A 21,707-nucleotide genomic window follows, 5' to 3' on the forward strand; every position below is an offset into this window, starting at 1 on the left:
ACAAGTTGTACAAAAGCTAGGGCTGAAGGTGGATGAGGGAAGGCCTTTTGGAGTAATGGTTGGGGATGGATGCACCATTCGGGGAAAAAGGATTTGTAAGGCAGTGAGGTTGAAACTCCAGGGAATTGAGATACAGTAGGAATTTTTCCCATTCGAATTAGGAGGTGCAGACGTTGTGTTAGGGGTTAAATGGCTGAGTAGTTTGGGGGATGTGAGCACTAATTGGCAGAGATTAACTATGGAATTTGACTGGGAAGGGAAGAGGGTGAAACTGAGAGGGGATCCCCTACTGGTCAAGACGAAGATATCACTGAAAACTATGGTTAGGAATTTACAGGCTGCGGGAAATGGGTATGTGGTGGAATTTGGATCCATAGGGTTGAAAGAAGAGCCAATACAGGAGGAAACTGACCCTGGAATTTTAGAGTTGATAGAGAGGTACCCTCAACTGTTTGACCAGAATCCTAAATTACCACCTTGTAAGACCCATGACCATGCCATAGAACTTCAACCAGGTTCCAAACCACCCAATATCCGACCCTACAAATACCCGTATTTTCAGAAGAATGAAATCGAGAGGCTGGTTGGGGAAATGTTGTCTGTAGGGATTATCCAGCCTACCGTTAGCCCATACGCTAGCCCTGTTCTATTAGTCAAAAAGAAGGATGGAAGTTGGCGATTTTGTGTAGATTACCGGGCATTAAACGACATTACTATACCCGATAAATTCTCAATACCAACCATTGAAGAATTACTTGATGAATTAGCCGGGGCAACAATGTTCACAAAACTGGACCTTAAGTCAGGGTATCATCAAATTAGGGTGCGAGAGGTTGATGTTCCCAAAACAGCCTTTCGCATACATGAGGGGCATTACGAGTTCCTTGTGATGCCTTTCGGTCTCACTAATGTGCCCTCCACATTTCAAGCCTTAATGAACTCAGTATTTAGGCTAGTTCTCTGTAAATTCATCCTGGTCTTCTTTGATGATATCCTTGTGTATAACCCCTGCATAACCACACATTCAGCACTTACAACTAACCTTTCAGATTTTGCAGGAACACAAACTAGTTGTTAGCAAGAAAAAGTGCTCCTTTGGCCAATCTAAGCTAGAATATTTGGGTCACCTGGTTTCGGAACACGGAGTTGAGGTAGATCCGAAAAAGATTGAGGCTATGGTATCCTGGTTGTGACCTGTGAATGTGAAGGGATTGAGAGGTTTCCTTGGGCTGACAGGTTATTACCGGAGATTCGTAAAAGGTTATGGTTCAATCGCACAGCCCCTTACTCAGTTATTAAAGAAGGATTCCTTCACTTGGAATGACTCGGCACAAACGGCTTTTGATAGCTCAAGGAAGCCATGACTACCGTCCCTGTTTTAGCAGTTCCAGATTTCACACGCCCCTTTGAAATTCAGACAGACGCATCTGGAAGAGGTCTCGGGACTGTTTTGGTACAGCAATCTCGACCGATAGCATTTCTCAACAAGGCATTCTCCCCTACAGCTAAGCTGAAATTGGTTTATGAGCGTGAATTGATGGCCATTGTTTTTGCAGTAAGGAAATGGAGTCACTATCTGTTGGGCAGAACATTCATCATCAAGATTGATCAGCGCAGCCTCCAGTTTTTAACGGATCAAAGATCAAAAACTCAGGAACACAAATGGATCTCCAAGCTGATGGGTTTCACCTTTGACATTCAATACTATCCAGGGGCTTCCAACCGTGTAGCGGATGCTCTTTCAAGAAAAGAAGATAGGACAGAAGTGGCACACCTTTCAGCTTTATCTACGGTACAGTTTTCTGAATTTGAGGAGATGGCCACGGAGGCAAAAACTGATCCGAAACTCAGGGAAATCATTCAGGATCTTCTCCTTGACTCTTCTAACCAACCCAACTATCATATCTGCAGGGGCTGCCTATTCTATAAGAACAGGCTGGTTATTCCAAAAGGGTCCAGATTTGTTTCCAAATTACTGACCGAATTCCATCAGAGTCCTAGTGGCGGCCACTCAGGTTTCTTCAGAACATACAAGAGAGTATCTTCTGTAGTTTATTGGGAGGGTATTCGGGGAGATATACAAAGCTACATTAAAATCTACACCACCTATCAACTTAATAAGCAGTCGTCGTTAAAACCTATTGGACTCCTCCAACCTCTCCCCATTCCAAAACAGGTTTTTGAGGACATATCGATGGACTTTATCAGGGGGGGTACCACATTCGAAAGGAGTTGATACCATCTTTGTTGTCGTTGACCGCCTGACCAAGTACAGCCATTTTTTTTAGTCTCAGTCACCCATACAATGCAAAGGATGTGGCCACCATATTCGTTAAGGAAGTGGTCCGGCTACACGGTTTCCCTCATTCCATTGTCTCTAACAGAGACAAACTCTTTATGAGTCAGTTTTGGCAGGAGTTGTTCAAGGCTGTCGGCACTGTTCTGAAATTTAGTTTGGCTTACCATCCGCAGACCGATGGGCAAACAGGGGTGGTCAATAGGTACCTCGAAGCGTATCTTCGCTGTTTCTGCAGTTCTCAGCCCCGACAGTGGCCTAATTGGCTGACTTGGGCAGAATACTAGTATAATACAACCTACCACGGGTCCATCCGAATGACGCCTTTCAAGGCCCTCTATGGACAAGATCCTCCCACCCTCTTAAAATTCACAGACTGTCCATCCGCCGTGGAAGATATCAATGTCCAAATGACTGAGCGTAATGCCATGTTAAGGGAGCTTAAGGACAATTTAGTTGCGGCTCAAGCTCGCATGAAACACAATGCTGACCTTCATCGGCGAGACGACTGTTTCCAGCCTGGTGACTTAGTTTTCCTGAAGCTTCAGCCCTACAGGTTTAAATCACTTGCCCAAAAAATGAATGAAAAGCTCAGTCCCCGTTTCTATGGTCCTTACCCTGTTTTGGAACACATAGGACCAATGGCTTATAAATTGGATCTACCTCCCACAACCCGTATTCATCCTGTCTTCCATATTTCTTAGCTCAAGAGGAGCTTACATCAATCGGTACCCATCCAACCCCTTCCAGACTCACTCTCTGAGGATATGGAATTAATGGTCCAACCAGACACTGTTCTCCTGTGCATACTCTGTCAGATGGGTCTAAAGAGGTCATCATCAAATGGCAGCATTTACCTGATTTTGAAGCCACCTGGGAACCATATGAAGTGATTCAAATACAGTTCCCACAATTTCACCTTGAGGACAAGGTCAATCTTCAAGGGGGGGTATTGATAAGCTGGCAGTGCATAAAGTCTACACCCTTAAGGGGCGTAAAAGGCATTAGGAAGGTTGTTAAGGGAGTTGGGTCCACAAAGTACAGGTGTCATTGGGTTGGATTTTGTTTTGAGAATACAAATTGTGTGAGTAAGGATAATTGTGGAAAAAGGGAAGTCGTATATATTCAAGGAGAGATGTAGTAGCAGGCAGCTTTGATTTTGGGTTGATAAAACAATGGAGGCTCCTGGCTCCTCGAAACGCCAGGGTTTTATGTTCAGTTTATTCCATTTTTCATTTGTTCCATTTTCATTCAGTTAATCTGTTTAATACAAACATTGTAGGGATTGCATTCTTGTGTATTGGGCATTATCTTGGGTTTTGGTTGACTGTGTGTTGGTTGATTTGTGTGAGAATTATTGTTGGTTGGTTGTGGATTGATTTAATCTGCAGGTGGTTGTATCAAAATTCAAGTTTTTTTTTTTTTTTTAATTTGTTTACATTAAATCAGTTTTTTCAGAAATCTTTCACTGATTAATTAGACAATTTTAGTTTTTTAGATCATATAATCTAACTTTTATGTAGACAAATTTTGAACAAATAACTCGACTAGATAAAGTTTGACAAGCTAACTGCTTAAAGAAACAAAGAACCAGATACCAATATGTTTCTACCATCAAGCAGTAGTTTTGCACCATTTTCAAAATCTGCTTGGATCAATCTGCACATCCTTTCCTTCACCTATAAATATTTGATAGCCATATAGCACCGTAGTATCATCAGTGAGAATAGAACCGATTAAAAGGTGCAATTTAAAAAAGCAACCTGCATACACCCAAAAATGCAACTGTTAAACCTTAAACAATGACTAGAATGATATACATAGGAAAATTACTTCTTTTTTTCCATTACTGACAGGGAACAACAAACAAATTTTATTTAAGAATTATAAAGTAGTGAAATAGCAATCTACTACAAAAACCAAAAAATACAAGAAATAACCATTCAAAGGACACCAATCAAGGACTAAAATGGCCTCCCAGTCTCTAGAGATCAAGAAAAAAAGAAACAACTTCATGAATGCACCTGCTTTCTATAATTATAAAAGTAGGAAAGTGATTTAAATTAAAAGAGGTCCACAAATTCTGGTTCTTCTCTTTGAGAATTGGCATATCTAATTATTGAAAAAATGCTTAAACATGAATGCACCTGCTTACTAATTACTGGACCAAGGTCTGCATCTGGTTTAGTTCCTGCAGTTACTTTGAGTGCTTTGGCACATTCCACTAGTTTATCTTCCCTGGCAAAAAGGTTATAAAGAAACTCTTATACTTGCCAAATCATGTCTATCATTGAATTCAGATAAAAGATATATTATCACTGATTTAGAGTCTCCACAAAGTAGACCTGATTCCTTTCAAAACTTAAAACATCATTTTTCGAGGACGGATAAAACCACAAAGACAACACACGTTAACAAGGAAGATAAACATACCATGGAGTTAAGCTTCCAACAAAAACGACTATGTTGAGTGCCATGCACTTTTGTCCTACACTACCAAACCCAGCAGCAACTAGGGCATTCAAAGTAGCATCCAAACTTGCATCAGACATGACAATTGCATGATTTTTGGAACCAATATTGCACTGAAGAAAACAATAAGCTAGTCAATTCTAGTTTATATTAACTATTGCACAGGTAAAATAACAGACATGTCGCTCATAAAAGTTACAAAACTTACCTGCATTCGCTTCCCCTTAGCTGATGCTTTTGCATATACATAAGCACCATCCTTTAAAGACAAAAAAATAAAAATAAAAATATGAGTATTGATAAAAGTAGCACCAGAATCCTGAGAGATTTTTGAATGTGATTTCAATGATAGAAGATTTTTGCAAAAATCTTGAGAAAAAAATGTTCACAAGAATTAACCAAGCAATGACACAAGAAGCACGATCATTTCATGTCAATTCAAGTTTGTACATATATTCTTCAATGATGAGAAATTAAAACATGATAAATTTAAACACGAAAATTCAATTTTCATATACTAAATAAGCAAGTAGAGTATTGAACGACATGTTCATGAGAAACTATCAATTGGCATTTGTTTATGTTTGTAATCTAACAAGAAGTCATTTTATAATCTTGAACGCAAATTTGGTGATGCATCTAAATATTTAAATGTTGGAAACTTTTGGCAGATACTAGGTCTACCATATGAAAGCTATTGGCCAAGGACTACAGAAAGTCATAACTTGCCAAACCAAAAAAAAAAATTATATCACTAATATTTACACGTTGATGCATTTTCACGGCCCAAAAGTGTACACTAAAGGTTCACGAGAGGTTGTCCATTCTTCCATCTAAAAAGCTTTATCCTCTACATCACACTAATAATAACACAATGTCCAATCATTTATCATTGCATTAGGAGTTTGGGAATCTGCACCTATGGCAAACTCATAATCAAGTATTCTACTTAAATACCCCATATGTTCTTTTCAGTCTTTCAACAAATTTCATCCACAAATGATGTAAATCAATGGAACTCAATTATTAGAGAACTTATCCACATTGGGCTGTATTTTTTACTCCAAAATCAGAACTGAAGTCTTCACTTGATAAGCATACTTTTCCTTCAATGATAAATAGGTATACCAAATTACTTGATCATGAGCTTAAGAAAGTTGTCCAAGACCATGTTTTTATTTCCTATTAATTTGTGAACTGGCAGACCTTCGGTTAATAACTATGTAAGACTTTGTGATTTGGGTAAACCATACAAATGCTTGGAAACGCTTAAAAATGATTTGATGTTGAGCTTAAAAGACTCCATTCTCTTCCAATCTATTGAACTCTATACTTTCATCCTCAATTGTCTTTCAAGTAACCAATAATGTGTTTTCTCTCCTTGTTGAAAACCCTAACTACCAAACAAGTCTGGGGCAGATATTATCTCAGGCTAGACACAAGTTAGGGATAATTCCCCAGATATTCCCCTAGCTTTATAATGGTCAAACGAACTAAGGCACGTGATAATTCCCCAAATATTCCCCTCATTCTATAATCTAAAAAATCACTAACTAAAACTCAAATTTCCATAGTAAAGGCATATATCCATCATCATTGCTATCAGTTACAAAGAGTACCACATCCTTTGAATGCAAAAATATGAAAAATATTACCCAAAAATATGAAAAAAAAAAAAAACACTCTAACTAAAGCAGAACTAAATAAACATCAATGGCTTACCAGTCACCAAACAATCGATAAAACAAACATGTCACATGATCAAAAGCCAAAATCATCACCACAATCATTCACATAAAACAAAGCGATGCCTTCTCGGAAATCCATCACAATAAACCCATTATTTCTACAAACAATACTGACTTGAAAACACTGATATCTGTCAAATGCAAGTAAAAACAAAGAAACAAAGAGCCAATAACCAAAGATACCTTCAAATGGAGAGAAACAGAAGTTGCTAGGTTATCATTTCCAATAACATGGCAGTTTGATTGTGAAACTGGAAAAGTTGAATTCACATTCACAGAAGATCTTGCAAAGTTTAATGAACTACCTGAATGAAGTGCTAATAACTTAAGGCATTGTTCATCAACAAATTTATCCACAATTCTAGGAGGCATGGATGGAGAATCTTGTGGTCTCAAGTTGAGATAAGTCCTAGGGTTACTATGTCATTGGCTTCTTGAAGCTCTCACTAGAATGCAACCCAAATTAAGGGCAGCTTCAACACAAGGCGGTAAAAGCTCTCTAGTTTCATATTAGTGTACATGATTTCTTCGGCTTTTAAGACTACAATAGGTGGTTTTTCTTGCCAATCCTTGATTTTTTTTTAGTTCAAGAGTTATGCAACAAAACATAACAATTCCTAGTCCCGCTACTTCTTTTTCTTTTTTTATTTGCCCGGTCTCGCTAATTTTTTGGTACATCCTGCTACTTTTTATTGTACATCCCACTGCTTTTTATATTACATCCCGCTGCTTTTTTGGTACATCCCGTTATTTATTTATATTGCCTCTTTAAAGTCTCTGCTCTCTGTATTATTATGGTCTTTTTGCTTTCTTTTTTGTAATTTTAACCTAGGGACTTTTCACAATTTCCTTTTTCCAATAAACTATATTTGCTATGACACATCATAATTTTATAATTTTAATAAACTAAAAATTATTTTTTTATTATTTTATAAATCTTCAGGGTTTTAAGAAATATAATATCATATTAGCTTGCTTTCTTTTTTGTAATTTTGTTTTAGTTGCTTAATTGTTTGGTTACGCGATTAGGCTGAGTTTTTAATCAAGCCAAGTTTTCGTTCTGGTGATTTAGGTTATTTTGGATGCATTTTGTGCTTTCTGAGGAATTAAAATTGGAGGAAGGGGTACATTTGAAGAAGTTAAAATATGAAAATGTACACATCAACCCTAAAAAAGTCCACGTCAGTGCCACATGTACACGTCAACCCTCATAAATTTACACATGCACATTTTAGAATTAAAAAGTACTCACGTCATTTATTTTTAATGGTATTAGAGTTCAATCTCTAAAGTGTTTGACGGTGTGCAAGTTTGAACTCAGGCCAAGTTTTCGTTCTGGGTGGTTTAGGTTATTTTGGATGCATTTTGTGTTTTCTGAGGAATTAAAATTGGAGGAAGGGGTACATTTGAAGAAGTTAAAATATGAAAATGTACACATCAACCCTAAAAAAGTCCACGTCAGCGCCACATGTACACGTCAACCCTCATAAATTTACACATACACATTTTAGAATTAAAAACTACTCACGTCGTTTATTTTTAATGGTATTAGAGTTCAGTCTCTAAAGTGTTTGACGGTGTGCAAGTTTGATGCCTTCAATACGAATAATTGATAATTTAGTACCTTCAACAGGAAAAAAAATAGTTTGGTACCTTCAATAGGAAAAAAATGATAGTTCGATACCTTCTAATGTAATTAAGTCAAAAACACATACAGTATCACAAATCTAAACATTTCTTAGTGTTAGATGACACTAAATTCTATCTTGGGGGGGGGTGTGTGGGGTGCTATTATTAAAATTCACCCTTGGTAATACAATTTTGTTTCCCATGTTACCCTTAAACAGTTAAGCATTTGGTCCAAATTAACCTTATATTTGTTAACATTTACAAAACACTCAATTCACTCATACAGACACTTTTGTCCTCACTTTTTAAATTTTTCGGATGACATTGCCCTTGTTATTATCATTATTTATAGAAATGTCATTATACCCAGAACTAGTCACCACCGCTAGCAACCGTCGACTGTCACCGGAGACTGCCAAAAGTTGTCATAGTGGTGTACAACGGTCTTGCGCCGGTGAGGCTTTTTTCGACCATAGATCACAGACCCATGGTCGGAAAAGGCCAGATTTAGCTATTTCATGGCCACATCTTTGGCCATGAAACAACCATAGATCTGGCCGTGAAACGACCATATCTATGGCATTACCGACATCACAGCTAGATCTGTGGCACTACCAACGGTGGTGGCTAGCTGTCGGCAGTGACTTGGGTGGGTATGAGTGTTTTTGTTAGGTTTAAAACGTTTTTGGTTACTATGGTGTTTTTACTAAATTTGAAAAGTAAGGGGTTAAAAGAAATTATTTAAAAAATAATAATAATAAATATTGTTATATTAATATTTAAAAAGAAGGGCAATTTAGTAATCTATATAATATACCCACTCATTTATCCTTCCAACCAAATATATTATTTACTAATTTATTCGAACCAACCAAACACATTTTCTAAACATTCTCAGTAATTTTCAAGGTGATATTTTATTCCGTTAATATAATATCCCCCTATAATAAAACATTATATAATCCAAACGTCCATATAGGGTGCGTTTAGTTCAAAGAATATTGTATTACTAAAAATTTTATATTAATGAAAAGATAGATTACCTTGAAGATTACTATAAATGTTTAGGGAAATGTGTTTGGTTGGTTAGAATAAATTGGTGGGTATGTTATATTGATATGTTTGGTTATAAGATAAATTGGTGGGTATGTTATATAGATTACTAAATTGCCCTCCTTTTGAAATATTAATATATTATTATTATTTTTAATCATTTCTTTTAAACCCCTACATTTGAAATTTTGCTAAAACACCCCAACCATATAAAACTTTAATTTGTAGCAAAATCACCCCTACCCATCCCAAGCCACTGCTGACAGTCGTCAGAATGGCGCACAACCAACTGCATCTGGCCGGTTGTGATTCAATAAGGTCGTTTTCGGCCATCGATCTTTGATCTGGCCGTTTTCGGCCATATCGAAGGTCGAAAATAGCCAGATCGGTGCATGGCAGGCCAAATCCCGTCGATTGTGCGCCAATATGGCGACTTTCGCTAGCGGCTGACGGTGGTCTTGGGTGGCTAGGGAAATTTTATTAACTTTTATGTGGTCGGGGTGTTTTAGCTAAATTCTCAAATATAAAGGGTCTAGCTAATTGTTATTTGATAGACATTTGAAGGTAATTGTGTTCGAAATTGTATTTAATTAAAGGCAAAATAGGTATAAAATCATATTACCACGACAATCTTTTAATAACCCCTTGGTAAGGTAATCTAATTACCCTCTATATTACCAACAGTAAACACCATTTGCAACAAAAGATTACTATAATATTTTATTATTTACAAATCAAATAAGGGAATCTTGAAAATTAAACAAAGATTACTAGAGTAATCTTACTTTACCCCAAACCAAACGCAACCATATTAACATAATATAATATAATTAACGGAGTGAAAACTAAATTTAATATAGGCGTTATTACAACAAACCCTCATATGTTTCAATTCCATTCCATTAGATTTTATAATTAGAATTTGTGGTTAAACAATTTGGGTTAAGCATTTTGGAGTTTATTGGTTATATTTTGAAATTTGAATGTTCAATAAAATGTTTTTGTGTAAGTATAAATTTGATGAGTTTTGGGATAATATAAGTTTTTTGAAAGCCCAAAATTGATATGTCTTTTTCCATTTAATTTTTAAGGAGAAAATAAAAAAAAAATGATTCAAGATATTGAAAAGTCTATTGTATCCTTATTAATTTTTTCTTTTACTATATTGATTATTATGATATGGATTCAGGATATAGAAAATGATTATTCAATCCTTTTTAATTGATAAAATTCCAAAAATAAAAATATAACTATTTCGGTTAAATGGTTTTACTTTGATTTAGTTTACATTTTAACAATGGTAGATATGTTGTATTCTAAATAAAAATCATGATTGATTATATAATTAGTTTTGTTGGGGATTTAATGAAATTCCTTTTAATATTTTTCTTGATATTTAGTCAAATAATATTGTAATATGTATATCATCTACTTATACAATATGGCTTTGACAGATGTTTATTTCTTAATGGCTATTTATATATTTTAATAACTGTTTTGACATTTACATAATATAATCAAATAGATTTATTATTATTGCATTTTTAAAATTAAATTAAATTGTTTTTTAAGTGTCATACTTTTGCTTTTTAGAAAAGTTATGTCTCTTTTTAATGGGATATGATTTTTTAATTTAAATTCATGACTTAAATTGAAACATAAATTCATGACCATTAATTTATTACAATCTAATTAATATGTAATAAAAGTTGAAGGTGATTATTTACATTGCCACATTATTAACTCTTAAACCGTTGAAATGGATCAATGGTTAAAAGTTGTGTAAAAAATTTAAGTTAAAAGGATCACAACGGACCCAACCTCTTTTTAATTATTTTAAAAAATATGTATCCTCGTTTTATTTCAGTACAACCTCTGCAAAATTTATATAAAAATTGGAGTACACACATAAATATATTTTTCTTACCCATGACCTTTAGAGGCTATCACAATCCCCTTTATTTAGAGCATTTTCAAAGATACTTTATTTATTATAAAAAATTTATCAATAAATTAAAGTGAATTTTATAAAAAGTTAAATTTAAACCTCTATCTTAATTTTATTTAATAAATTATAAGTTTTTGTAAAATACGTTGAAATTACAATACCATCACGGCACAGCCTTGAATCTCCCTGTCTTTCTCTTTCTCTTTCTCAAGACTTGGTGCTGATTTACTGTGAGACAACGCATCATAGGACCAAAAGCAAACCTCTGCAGTCCCGGAACGTTCGGTGCCGTCAATTTGTCGGCCGATCGCCGTCGCCGTCGCCAGTAAGCCTTCCCTTAACATTCTCCTGTTTGGTTCTCGAGAAAAGAAAAAAGAAAAACGGAATGTCTGAACAATCTATAATTTTAATTTAACTTTCTGAAATTGTTGTTTCGGGCTCAGTTGAAAAATGGGTCTCATTCAAAATTCAGTTTTGACAATTGTTTTGGTGAATTCTGTATACTTTGCATTATGGACTCTAATTCCTGAAGATTAATAAATGAGTTGAGAGATTATAATTGGGTAGTGTTTCCCGCTTAATAATTTATTCATTTGTTTATTTATTTATGTTTATTGTGTGATCAGTGGCTAGAGGAAATGTAAAGTTTTGGTTTTGAACTTCCTTTCCTTTTCCTTTTTTTATTTTATTTTATTTTAATTCTTCTTTTTTAAATTTATCTGAAGAATATCAATAATCTTGTTTGCAAGCTGATAGTTCGTATTTGCAACCAAGTGTCAATAATTTTGTCCTTAGAATGGCTAGTATAGTATGGATCTATAAAACTAATTTCATTGCCTATATAGATTTGGGGTTCATTAGCTGAATTTGATGTGAGGATGATAATGGGATAAGTGATGATTATAAGGATGTGTAAAATTGTAACTTATATGTTTACTGCAGGTTATCTGATTCATTATTCAATGATGGACACTCAAAATTCCTCAGAGTTGATTGAGGCCCACAAATGCTTCCACCACCACCTGGAACTTTTGTAGATCGTGAGGAACTTATCCACCATGTCAGTGACTTTGCCATATCCCTGGGATATGTGGTAACTATCAAGCAATCTAAGAGGGACAAGGTAGTAGTCCTTGGATGTGACAGAAAAGCTGTTTATCGTAATAGGCAGAAAACTATTGATGAGTCTTCTGCTGAAAGTATCCGCCGGAGAAAAACAGGTTCTCGACTTACCAATTGTCCTTTTGAAGCTGTTGGTAAGAAGGATGATGGTTTGTGGATACTATCTATTAAAAATGGTACACACAACCATGAACCTTTAAAGGACATTTCTGAACATCCTTCTACTCGACGCTTCACAGAAAGAGAAGTTTTGTTAATTAAAGAGATGACAGAAGCTGGATCAAAACCTCACCAAATTCTTAAAAGACTGAGACAAAGCAATCCAGAACTTATCAACTCCAAAACATGTTTACAATGTTAAAGCGAAGCTCCCGACAAGGAAATATGACAGGTAGAATTTTTTTGAAAGTGTCCTCATGAACTCTTTTCTTTTTATGATTTATTATTTTTATTTTTTGTGATTATTGTTGTTTTTCAAGTGTAGAAATTTATTTTAAGATCTTCTTTCTAGTGCAGTTTTATTCATGTATGTCTAACTAATGAACAGAGGAGTTAGCATTGACAGATACAGGTTGGTTTGTTGTAGTTGATAAATACCCTAAACTGTGCTGTGGAACTCTTAACTATTTTCATACAATAGTCGTTGAATGTTTAATATTTTCTTTGCCTTTAGCTGTGAGAGGCTCTTGATCAAAATCTATATTTGATTTTGGTGGTTAATTTTGTTGATTTGGCAAAATGAATTTGGTGTGGCACAAGCTTTGACTCTTTGTATGTTGTTCAATGGATATAATTTAAGTTTAGAATATTTTGGATGCCAGGATTAATAATATCTTCTGATGGCTTGAGCCTTTTTATTTTTTAGTGAGTTTTATGTGTTTGGGATTATTTTCCATGAGGGCAGCTCAATCTATTGACAAAGTTAATTCAGAAATTTTAGCATCTTAATTTCAGGCGCTAGCTGTTGCCTCCAGCATTGCCATGCGTCAGGATTTTATCATTTATTGTTAGGTTGATTTAGATTATTGTTATCAATATTGATGTAAGAAAGCAGAACAATTTGCTAGGCTTATTTGAATAATTGTTGCTAATATCAATATAAAAATGTGCCATTATATGTTAGACCTCCCATACATAAGGTCTATAAATCCAAGGGCAAAAGAAGGAATAAGAATAAAGAGGTGCTGGGTATGAGTTTGTTTTCAGGGGTTGAGGTGTGCAATAAAAGTTGTTAGGATTGTGGAGTCTGTTATGAGTCTGGACAGGTGGCTGTCAAGTTTGTTACAGAAGGGAATAACTTGCTTATAAATGGGAAAGAGAGTGGAGGGTAGGAGATAGTTTTCTGGAAATTGGGTGGGAGGTCCCCAGCTCCTCGAACTGCTGGGATTTATCAGTTTGCTAATTGCATTTGTTCTGTTCTTTCATTCAGTAGCTATTAATACAATCTGTCATTCATATTATCTTTGCCTATTGCCTTGTGTGTGTGTGTGTTGGGTGCCGTGAGCTTTGTGTTACAGGAGGTTTCCAACATTATAGAATTCAGTAATTATTGTCATGCTTAATTGCTGGATGTCTTGAATAATAAGTGGTTCTTAATTATTGGAAAATTTGATTTATGAATAAGCTGATGCTGTTCAATTGTCAAATGACATATGATGTGTTGCTAAGGGAGGATGAATGGTCATTTGAGAGCAGAGTTATCAGAGATCAAGAGTGCTATTCCCCTTTGAAGGGCAATTTTTTAGTGTTAGTGTTGCTTTTTTATACCATATTAAAGATGATTGATTTGAGAGTGTTGATCAAATTTACTCTTCACCATCCTTTTACTTGAACATTTTTTGAAAACCATTGTACAACAAGTAGTGAGTATTCATAATAATGGTCATTCGAGAGCGAAGTTATCAGAAGTGAAGAGTGTTGTTCCCCCCTAGAAAAGCTATATATTACCAGTGTTACAATTTTATCATATTAAAGTTGATTGATCTAAGAGTGATGATCAGTTTTACTCTTTGCCATCTGTCTACTTGAGAATTTTTAAAAAATCATTATACCAAGTTTCCAATTTCCTTACAATGGGGATGACATTTTTCTTTGCAGTGAGAAACTTCAAGTCATAAAGACCTCCAAAGTCTGCTGCAAGGAATAATTATCAAGCTATTATGGAGCCGTCTTGGAGGCTATGCGCCCCTCCGGTAAGCTTACTAGTGTTGCAATTTTATCATATTAAAGTTGATTGATTTCAGAGTGATGATCAGTTTTACTCTTTGCCATCCGTCTACTTGAGAATTTAAAAAAATCATTATACCAAGTTTCCAATTTCCTTACAATGGGGATGACATTTTTCTTTGCAGTGAGAAACTTCAAGTCATTAAGACTTCAAAAGTCTGCTGTAAGGAATAATTATCAAGCCGTTATAGAGCCATCTTGGAGGCTAATCACCCCTCCGGTAAGCTTAGATGTAATCCAATGCAACTCAGATCAATGAAGCCTTATCCCAACTACTTTGGGTAAGAAGGAAATAAAGAAAATGCATTCTTTTATTTATTTATTTATATTTATAGTTCTTAAGTTCTCTATTCATCTCTGTTGCTTTGTGGCTCTTTCTCTGAAGTTATAATTAATTTGTCTTGATGTCGTATGTCAGAGGGTTCCCAATCTAATTGGAGGTAGATTTGTTGATTCCCAGTCTTCTGCATCTATCGATGTTATAAATCCTATAAGGAAAATTTCCCTAAAATTTCATTTTTGATGATTTCAATATATTGTGAAGTTAATAATCATTGAAAACAATTGTGTTTTTCTTTTACTAATTTATCTATCAAGTCATGATAGGCAACACAGCTGGTTGTTTGTCAAGTCCCTTTGACCACCAATGAGGAGTTTAGAGCTCCAATATTCACAACGAAATGGGCTTTTCCATCATGGAGAAATACACTAGTTACCACTCGTCAACGCATCATGTTCAAATTTCAAGAGCTTATTCAGAGGGACATGGTAAATTTTTTAAACTTGTTCATCTTATTTTTATGTATCCTAATTTTTGAGTAAAGTGATTCTTCACAAATTGGTCCTAGGATAAGCTTGCTATGAACATTACTACTGAACATGGAAAGACACTAGAGGAGGCACACAATGATGTGCTGCGTGGACTTGGTTAGTGCCATTGTTTCTCTTCTAATACTTGAACAAATTTTCAGCTGATAATGTTGTGCTTTAAGAATTCTTTGATTATACTGTGTAGAGATAGTTGAACATTGTTAGGATCCCACATTGAAAGGGAAAAGGGTGGGCATGTGGGTTATAAAGGCTTGGACACCCTCCCTTGGCAAGCCGATTTTCCAAAGAGAGTTCTACCCAAGCCTATGAAAGACCCATGGCCCAACCCAAATTGTTGAGTTATTGGAGTGGGTTCCTATCAATTGGTATCAGAGCATGATCTTGCGCCTATGTGGTAGCGCACGCGTGTAAAACCCCCCTCCAGTCAGGTATCCTCTGAATATCCCTCAATGAGAATCCCGAGGATACATGTCTGGAGAACGAGTTGTATTTAGAAAAAATCTATATAAGGATAATAATAATAATATCCAAAACATGCATATAAAATGTCACGCAGGATCCAAACTTATAATTTACAAACTTTAAGAAATTACACAATCAAAACATATTTATAGGGTGGAAGCTTCCAAAGGTATTTCACAAATATTTATCATTTACATTATTTACATCAAGATAAAAACATCGAGATGACAATAAATCATCTCCCCTCACGTGTAGTCCCGCTGTCTCTAGCATCCCTCGCTTCTAGTCTACCTGCAAAGCAATCAACAATGAAAGGGTGAGCGCTAATCGCTCAGTAAGGAATGATCCGTTTCATTCTAAATGTACTATTTGATCTTTATTTAAACTTATCTGTTAACACATCACTTATCTTTTACATCTAGGGATACTTCCCCTTTTATTACTAATTCATATGCTTTTCATCATTTTATCCCATGGCTATATAAACATCAATGTGTACACACACATCACATATCATGACATAACATCTAAAATCATCTAACATGAGTATAAATCATCTCATGATGTAAATAACATCATAACTCATGTAATGCAACTAAATGCATATGAAACATTTAACATCTAGCCGATCGGACCTTTCTTAGCATCTTAAGCACTTCATATCATCTAGCCTCAAATTTCATCTAGAGCTCATATCATCGGGAGGCGTGCTTACGCGTTATTTAGCATCTAAAGCATATATTCATCTTTCCTCAACCGGTATACGAGGATATGCTTACGCGTTTTCCATCATGTCTATATGCATCTCTATCATGTCTATTTGCATCTCTAACATCTTATGGCATGTAAATACATATTTTGGTGAGCTTAATACTTTTAATTCATCTATGGATTATCAATCCACTTACATTACCTCTTGCTCACATACATCATCTTAAAACATGTATTATATTGCATCTTCATGCCATTTCATAACATTAATCATGTATTAACATCATGACCATGTATATCTTTCAAATATCATCTAACTAATGGGTAAACATTAGTACATGGCATACTTACAATAATACATTAATAATCAATTCATAATCATAAGAATTGATTATGTTAAATCTTAAACTTTAATAACCAGTTTATGCTTCAGGCCATTTTCCATCCTTTTCTCAAACGAATTGGCTCTTGGCATAAACATAAAAGTTATAGGTCTGTGTCTTAGCTTTCTAATGCTTCAAGAATCATCTCATTTCGATTTTTATAACTCAAGTTATGGTCGAAATACAGAAGCAGGGTTACCAAAACCCCTAAGCCCATTAAATCCGAATTTTCATATTAACTATGCCACATCAATTCCTATTGACATTAACCAATAGGTTAACTTGTGGATCAAATAAACCTCCCCTTGATAGTCTTTAACATCTTAAAGGAAGTGTAAAATCTCATTTCCATAATCCTCCATTATTGCTATAACATTGTAAGCTAATGCAAACAACACATCAACACTTCTAATAGCAACCATTCAACACCATGTGGCCTCCAATACTACAATTTTTGCCACAATCAGTATCCACACTTCATTTTCTTCAATCAAACATCACAACTCATAAAACATAAAGAGCAATAACTTCATGTATAATGAATTCAAGGCAATAAGTAGAATAAATGAGTTCAACTACACTTGCCATCAACTAATTCTATGCCTTAAAGCCTTAATTTAAGGTTTCATAAAAATCTACAAACCCTAGCATAAACCCTAAAGTCATGGGAGGTTCTTCCTTACCTTTTTAAAGACTTCCTCCAACAAATCCTTTGCCTTTGACTTCTTTTACACCTTAATCCTACATATATAACATTATACCTCAACATCTACCTCAAATCTTCAAATCACATCAAAACTAAAGTTTTTAATCCTTACCTTAAACCCTTCAAATTGAAGATCCAAGGCTCCTATCTTGTTCTCCTTGAAAAATTATGCAAAACTCCTTGAAAACCTAGAGAAAGAAAGCTTGTTTCATGGAAGATTTGAGAGAAAATGGAAGAAATGTTGAAGAAAGGCTCTCTCCCTTGGCTTGAACGAATTTCATCTCATTTATAGGAAAATATTTCATTTATTTTCCAAAATTATGCAATTGGCCCAATTATTTTAATTGTATAACTCATAAGTCCTTAATTCTTCATATAAGGGCATTTTGGTCATTTCACACTAGACATAATTATTACTTAATTAATGCCATTAAATGCAATGAAGCCTACTCATCCTTGACTTTTTCAATGCTTATCCATAGGCAAAATAACCATTTTGCCCCTAAGCCTCTTTATGGATAATTGATTCATACCGTTCTAAATGAATTGACTATTTTGCCCTTAGTTAGATTTTATGCTTTTTAACATAAAATAAACATTTAAAGGACTATTTTGAGTTAGGAACATACCTTTGACATCTTGGGTATTACAACGCGTGGCAGGCTGACCCGTGGCAGACTGACCTTGGGCTCTGGCTGCTACCCCGAGAAAGGGCATGGAGGCCCGAGGGAAAGGGGATCCACGTAGTCACCCAAGAGGTAAAGAGGCCGACGTGGACGTCGGTTGTGGAAGCATGGTGGAATGTTAAGATCCCATATTGAAAGAGAAAAGGGTGGCCATGTGGGTTATAAAGGCTTGGGCACCCTCCCTTGGCAAGCCAGTTTTCCAAGGAGAGTTCTACCCAAGCCCATGAAAGACCCACGGCCCAGCCCAAATTGTTGAGTTATTGGAGTGGGTTCCTATCAAACATACTTGGGGATTGGCAACTCTGCAAATTGGGGAATACTTTTCCAATGTATCACATGTAATTGATTCCTATAGTATTAGAGAGCCACTTGGTGTTTGTTGTGGGATTTGCTTCTTTGACTTTGCAGCTATGATCCCTTTATGGGTAAGCTTGCCATACCTCTTTCTTTTATGGCCTTTTAATCTTGAATTGCACTATAGTGTTGGTCTAGGGAGCACATGAGAGCAATCATATTGTGTAGGGAAAAATTCAGGAAAGCAATTGCATGTGTTGCTTGTAATCAGTGATAATTGAAGAATGCATAGTGGTTATGACCATATTTTTTTAGCTTTGTATTCTCATCTTTCAGCTATTGTTTATAATATACAAATCTTTTTATTGTTGCGTAAGGGTAAACCTTACATTGTTAATATGGTCCTGAAGGGAAGATGATTTAACCATAAAGTTGTCATTCGTTTTATTTAATTTCTGTTTTATACACAGATGTTTCCTGTTGCTGTCAAATGTGGCAATACGTTCATTTTTAAGCCGTCAGAGAAGGATCCAGGTGACTGTTATGTCTTTACTCATAGTGGCTTGAAGCTTTAAAATTTTCTCTTCTCTTTACTGCTGCAAGATCTTTTTTGCTTAGATGATAACTTAAAACACTTGGATTGTAAATTTCTCTTTCCCTGACATTGATCATATCTTGAACACGAGATTCTGCATTATTTCATTATGCACTTATCTTGGAATGTTGGACTACAATTTTGCCACATTAGTGATATTACCCAGGGATAAAAGCATCTCTATAAATTCATCATTCCATGTTTGATATGTTCCATATTAGTGATGTTACCCACATTTGTATATTTTTCCTTGAACTGTCACGAATACAATTCCTTTAGTTTCATAAAAAATAAAAAAGAATAAAAACTTGGTCATGTTATCTGCCAAGGTGAACAGTAATGTTGTCTATCTCAATGTCTGATCTGGTCACATCATGTGCTCTTTCAAGTCTTTATTTACTCCATCTTTCTCTTTAAACCTGTTTCTCCTTTTTCTTGTTCTCCATCTCTTGAAGGAGAATAAAACTAAATTGAATGTTTCTTAAAAGAGATGGAAAAATATTCTAATAACAGTAATATTTTTACTCAAGTTAGTTTTGTGAATTTTATTGCCAACAGAAACAGTGACTTCGTTTGATTCAAGATTGGGAATACTACTCTTAGTATTCCCAAAAAAGTTAAACAGTAAAATACCCAAAAACTCTCATTTTTGGGAATACTATTTTCAATATTATTCAATTTTTTTTAAACCCTCTAAATTTGTTAATTTAATTAAATACCCCTAAATATTTTTTTTAAAATTATTGGGGGTGTTTGAGGGTGGGTTAGGGGTATTTTTGTTAACTTTTAATGTTTTATTATAGGGGGTATTTTGTAAAAAAACAAACATATGGGGTATTTTATTAATTTATAAATCCTACATCGTAATACCTGCCCAATTCAACTTTTTTTTAACTTTTTTCAAAAAACTTTTCCCAAAACCCCCAAATTTTGAACCAAACGGAGCCAGTAATTTTGTCTATCTCAATAACAGTAATGTTGGTCACTTAAAATTGGGAGAAATATTGAACATTCACAGAGGAGGACAATTTTCTTTCTATTTTTCTTCAAGAATGTCAGGGATATGTTTGCTCTCTGCTTCTCTCATATGATCATTCAAGGAGAACTCAAAAGGAAAAAGTTTTAGAGTTCTCGAAAGTAGGATAATAAATGGCTAGAAAATAGGACTCATTTGGCACTAACTGCATTGTCTTCATTGAGTGAAATATACTCTCATCTTAATATTTTCTTCATTTCATAGAAATTTGATTTCCTTACAAAGGATAAAAAGCAGAAAGAGTTATCTTACCAACATCACGATAATTGTAATATGTGATGATGAAGTGATGGATTTATAATAGAGTTCCCGTTCCCTGGGTCCCAATCCTGTCCTGTCCAGCTCTGTCCTGTCATGTCCACTCCAGTTCTCTCCTGTCTAGTCCAGTCTTGACCTCCAGTCCTGTCCTGTCCTGTCCTGTCCTGGCCTGTCCTCCAATCCAGTCTAGTCCCATCCCATCTCATCCAGTCCTGTCCTGTCTTGTCCAATGATGGTGAAATGATGGATCTATGATAGAGTTCCCGTCCCAGTCCTTTCCTGCCCAGTCTCGTCCCATCCTATCCTGTCCAGTCCAGTCCAGTCCTATCCAATTCAGTCCAGTCGAGTCCTGTCCTAACTCCTATCCAGTCCAGTCGGGTCTAGTCCTGTTCAGTCCTGTCCTATCCAGCTCTATCCCGTTCTTTTCAATCCAGTCCAGTTTGGTCCAGTCCAATCCTGCCCAGTCTAGTCCCATCCTATCTTGTCCTGTCCAGTCCTATCCAGTCCTGTCCTTTCCAGTCCAGTCAGGTCTAGTCCTGTTCAGTCCTATCCTGTCCAGCTCTATACCGTTCTGTCCAGTCCTGTCCTGTCCATTTTAGTCCAGTCCTATCCAATTCTATCCAGTCCAGTCCAATCCAACCTGTCCAGTCCTGATTATCATTTCATTTTGATTTATAGAGCTTGATGTAATGTTTATATTTGAATAGAAAATTTGTGACATTTCTATTTCTTTTATTGAAAATTAAAGGACCTGTAGCTTTTTTGCCTATGCTTGCATTTGGAGGAGGAACAAGGAAGAACATATCAAGGTTTGAGGCGCGTAAAACTCAAGTCTTATATCCATTAGTATCTATTGATTTGCTTTGTTATTCTAAACACTGAGTACATGTTCAATAATCACATTTTATTTTTAATTCGTTAGGTTTGATAATCTGTTGTGTGATATTCTGCATTTTTTTTTACCAATGCTCTTGCTATAGGTAGGTTCTCTTTATTTTGTTCACGTTGTAAAGGCAAACCCTGGTATGAAAATCTTGAGTTATCATGCACTGATGGTTAGTTACCCATTCCCATTCGAGTTTTTATTCCTATTCCTAGTCTTATTCCAATTTGATTTGTTCCCATTACAAGTTTTGTTGAGTCTTAAATAACTTGCTGATATATTAACCAAAAGAAAATCAGTTTCATCATATTCATATTAGTATTAGTTCTGAAATTTCACATGTAATTTTCAGTGGAGAGATTTTTGGG

The 21,707-nt window shown here is 35.3% G+C and overlaps 1 protein-coding gene and 1 pseudogene across 1 annotated transcript; one reads left to right on the forward strand and one right to left on the reverse strand.

Annotated features, from left to right (window-relative positions):
* Positions 1-3,001: 3,001 nt before the first annotated feature.
* LOC116122431 (methylmalonate-semialdehyde dehydrogenase [acylating], mitochondrial-like) lies at positions 3,002-6,888 on the reverse strand. Its single transcript, XM_031408279.1, has 6 exons — positions 6,700-6,888; positions 4,977-5,087; positions 4,730-4,881; positions 4,444-4,534; positions 3,895-3,975; positions 3,002-3,169 (listed from the first exon to the last, which is right to left on the reverse strand). The coding sequence occupies exons 1-6, from the start codon at positions 6,886-6,888 to the stop codon at positions 3,002-3,004; spliced, it is 792 nt and encodes a 263-aa protein (XP_031264139.1).
* A 5,166-nt stretch (positions 6,889-12,054) lies between these two features.
* On the forward strand, positions 12,055-21,505 carry LOC116122432 (annotated as a pseudogene).
* Positions 21,506-21,707: the final 202 nt, after the last annotated feature.

Source organism: Pistacia vera, unplaced genomic scaffold (genome assembly GCF_008641045.1).
Source record: "Pistacia vera cultivar Batoury unplaced genomic scaffold, PisVer_v2 Contig134, whole genome shotgun sequence".
Classification (NCBI taxonomy): Eukaryota; Viridiplantae; Streptophyta; class Magnoliopsida; order Sapindales; family Anacardiaceae; genus Pistacia; species Pistacia vera.

What these genes read in the sequence shown, in the direction of transcription:
- LOC116122431 (XM_031408279.1), bottom strand. Translation starts at nt 6,888, where the DNA reads ATGCCTCCTAGAATTGTGGATAAATTTGTTGATGAACAATGCCTTAAG. An exon ending in GTTGGAAGCTTAACTCCATG is followed by an intron (nt 4,535 to 4,729) that starts GTATGTTTATCT and finishes CCTTTTTGCCAG; the next exon opens with GGAAGATAAACTAGTGGAAT. An exon ending in GTCCAGTAATTAGTAAGCAG is followed by an intron (nt 3,976 to 4,443) that starts GTGCATTCATGT and finishes AAATATTTATAG; the next exon opens with GTGAAGGAAAGGATGTGCAG.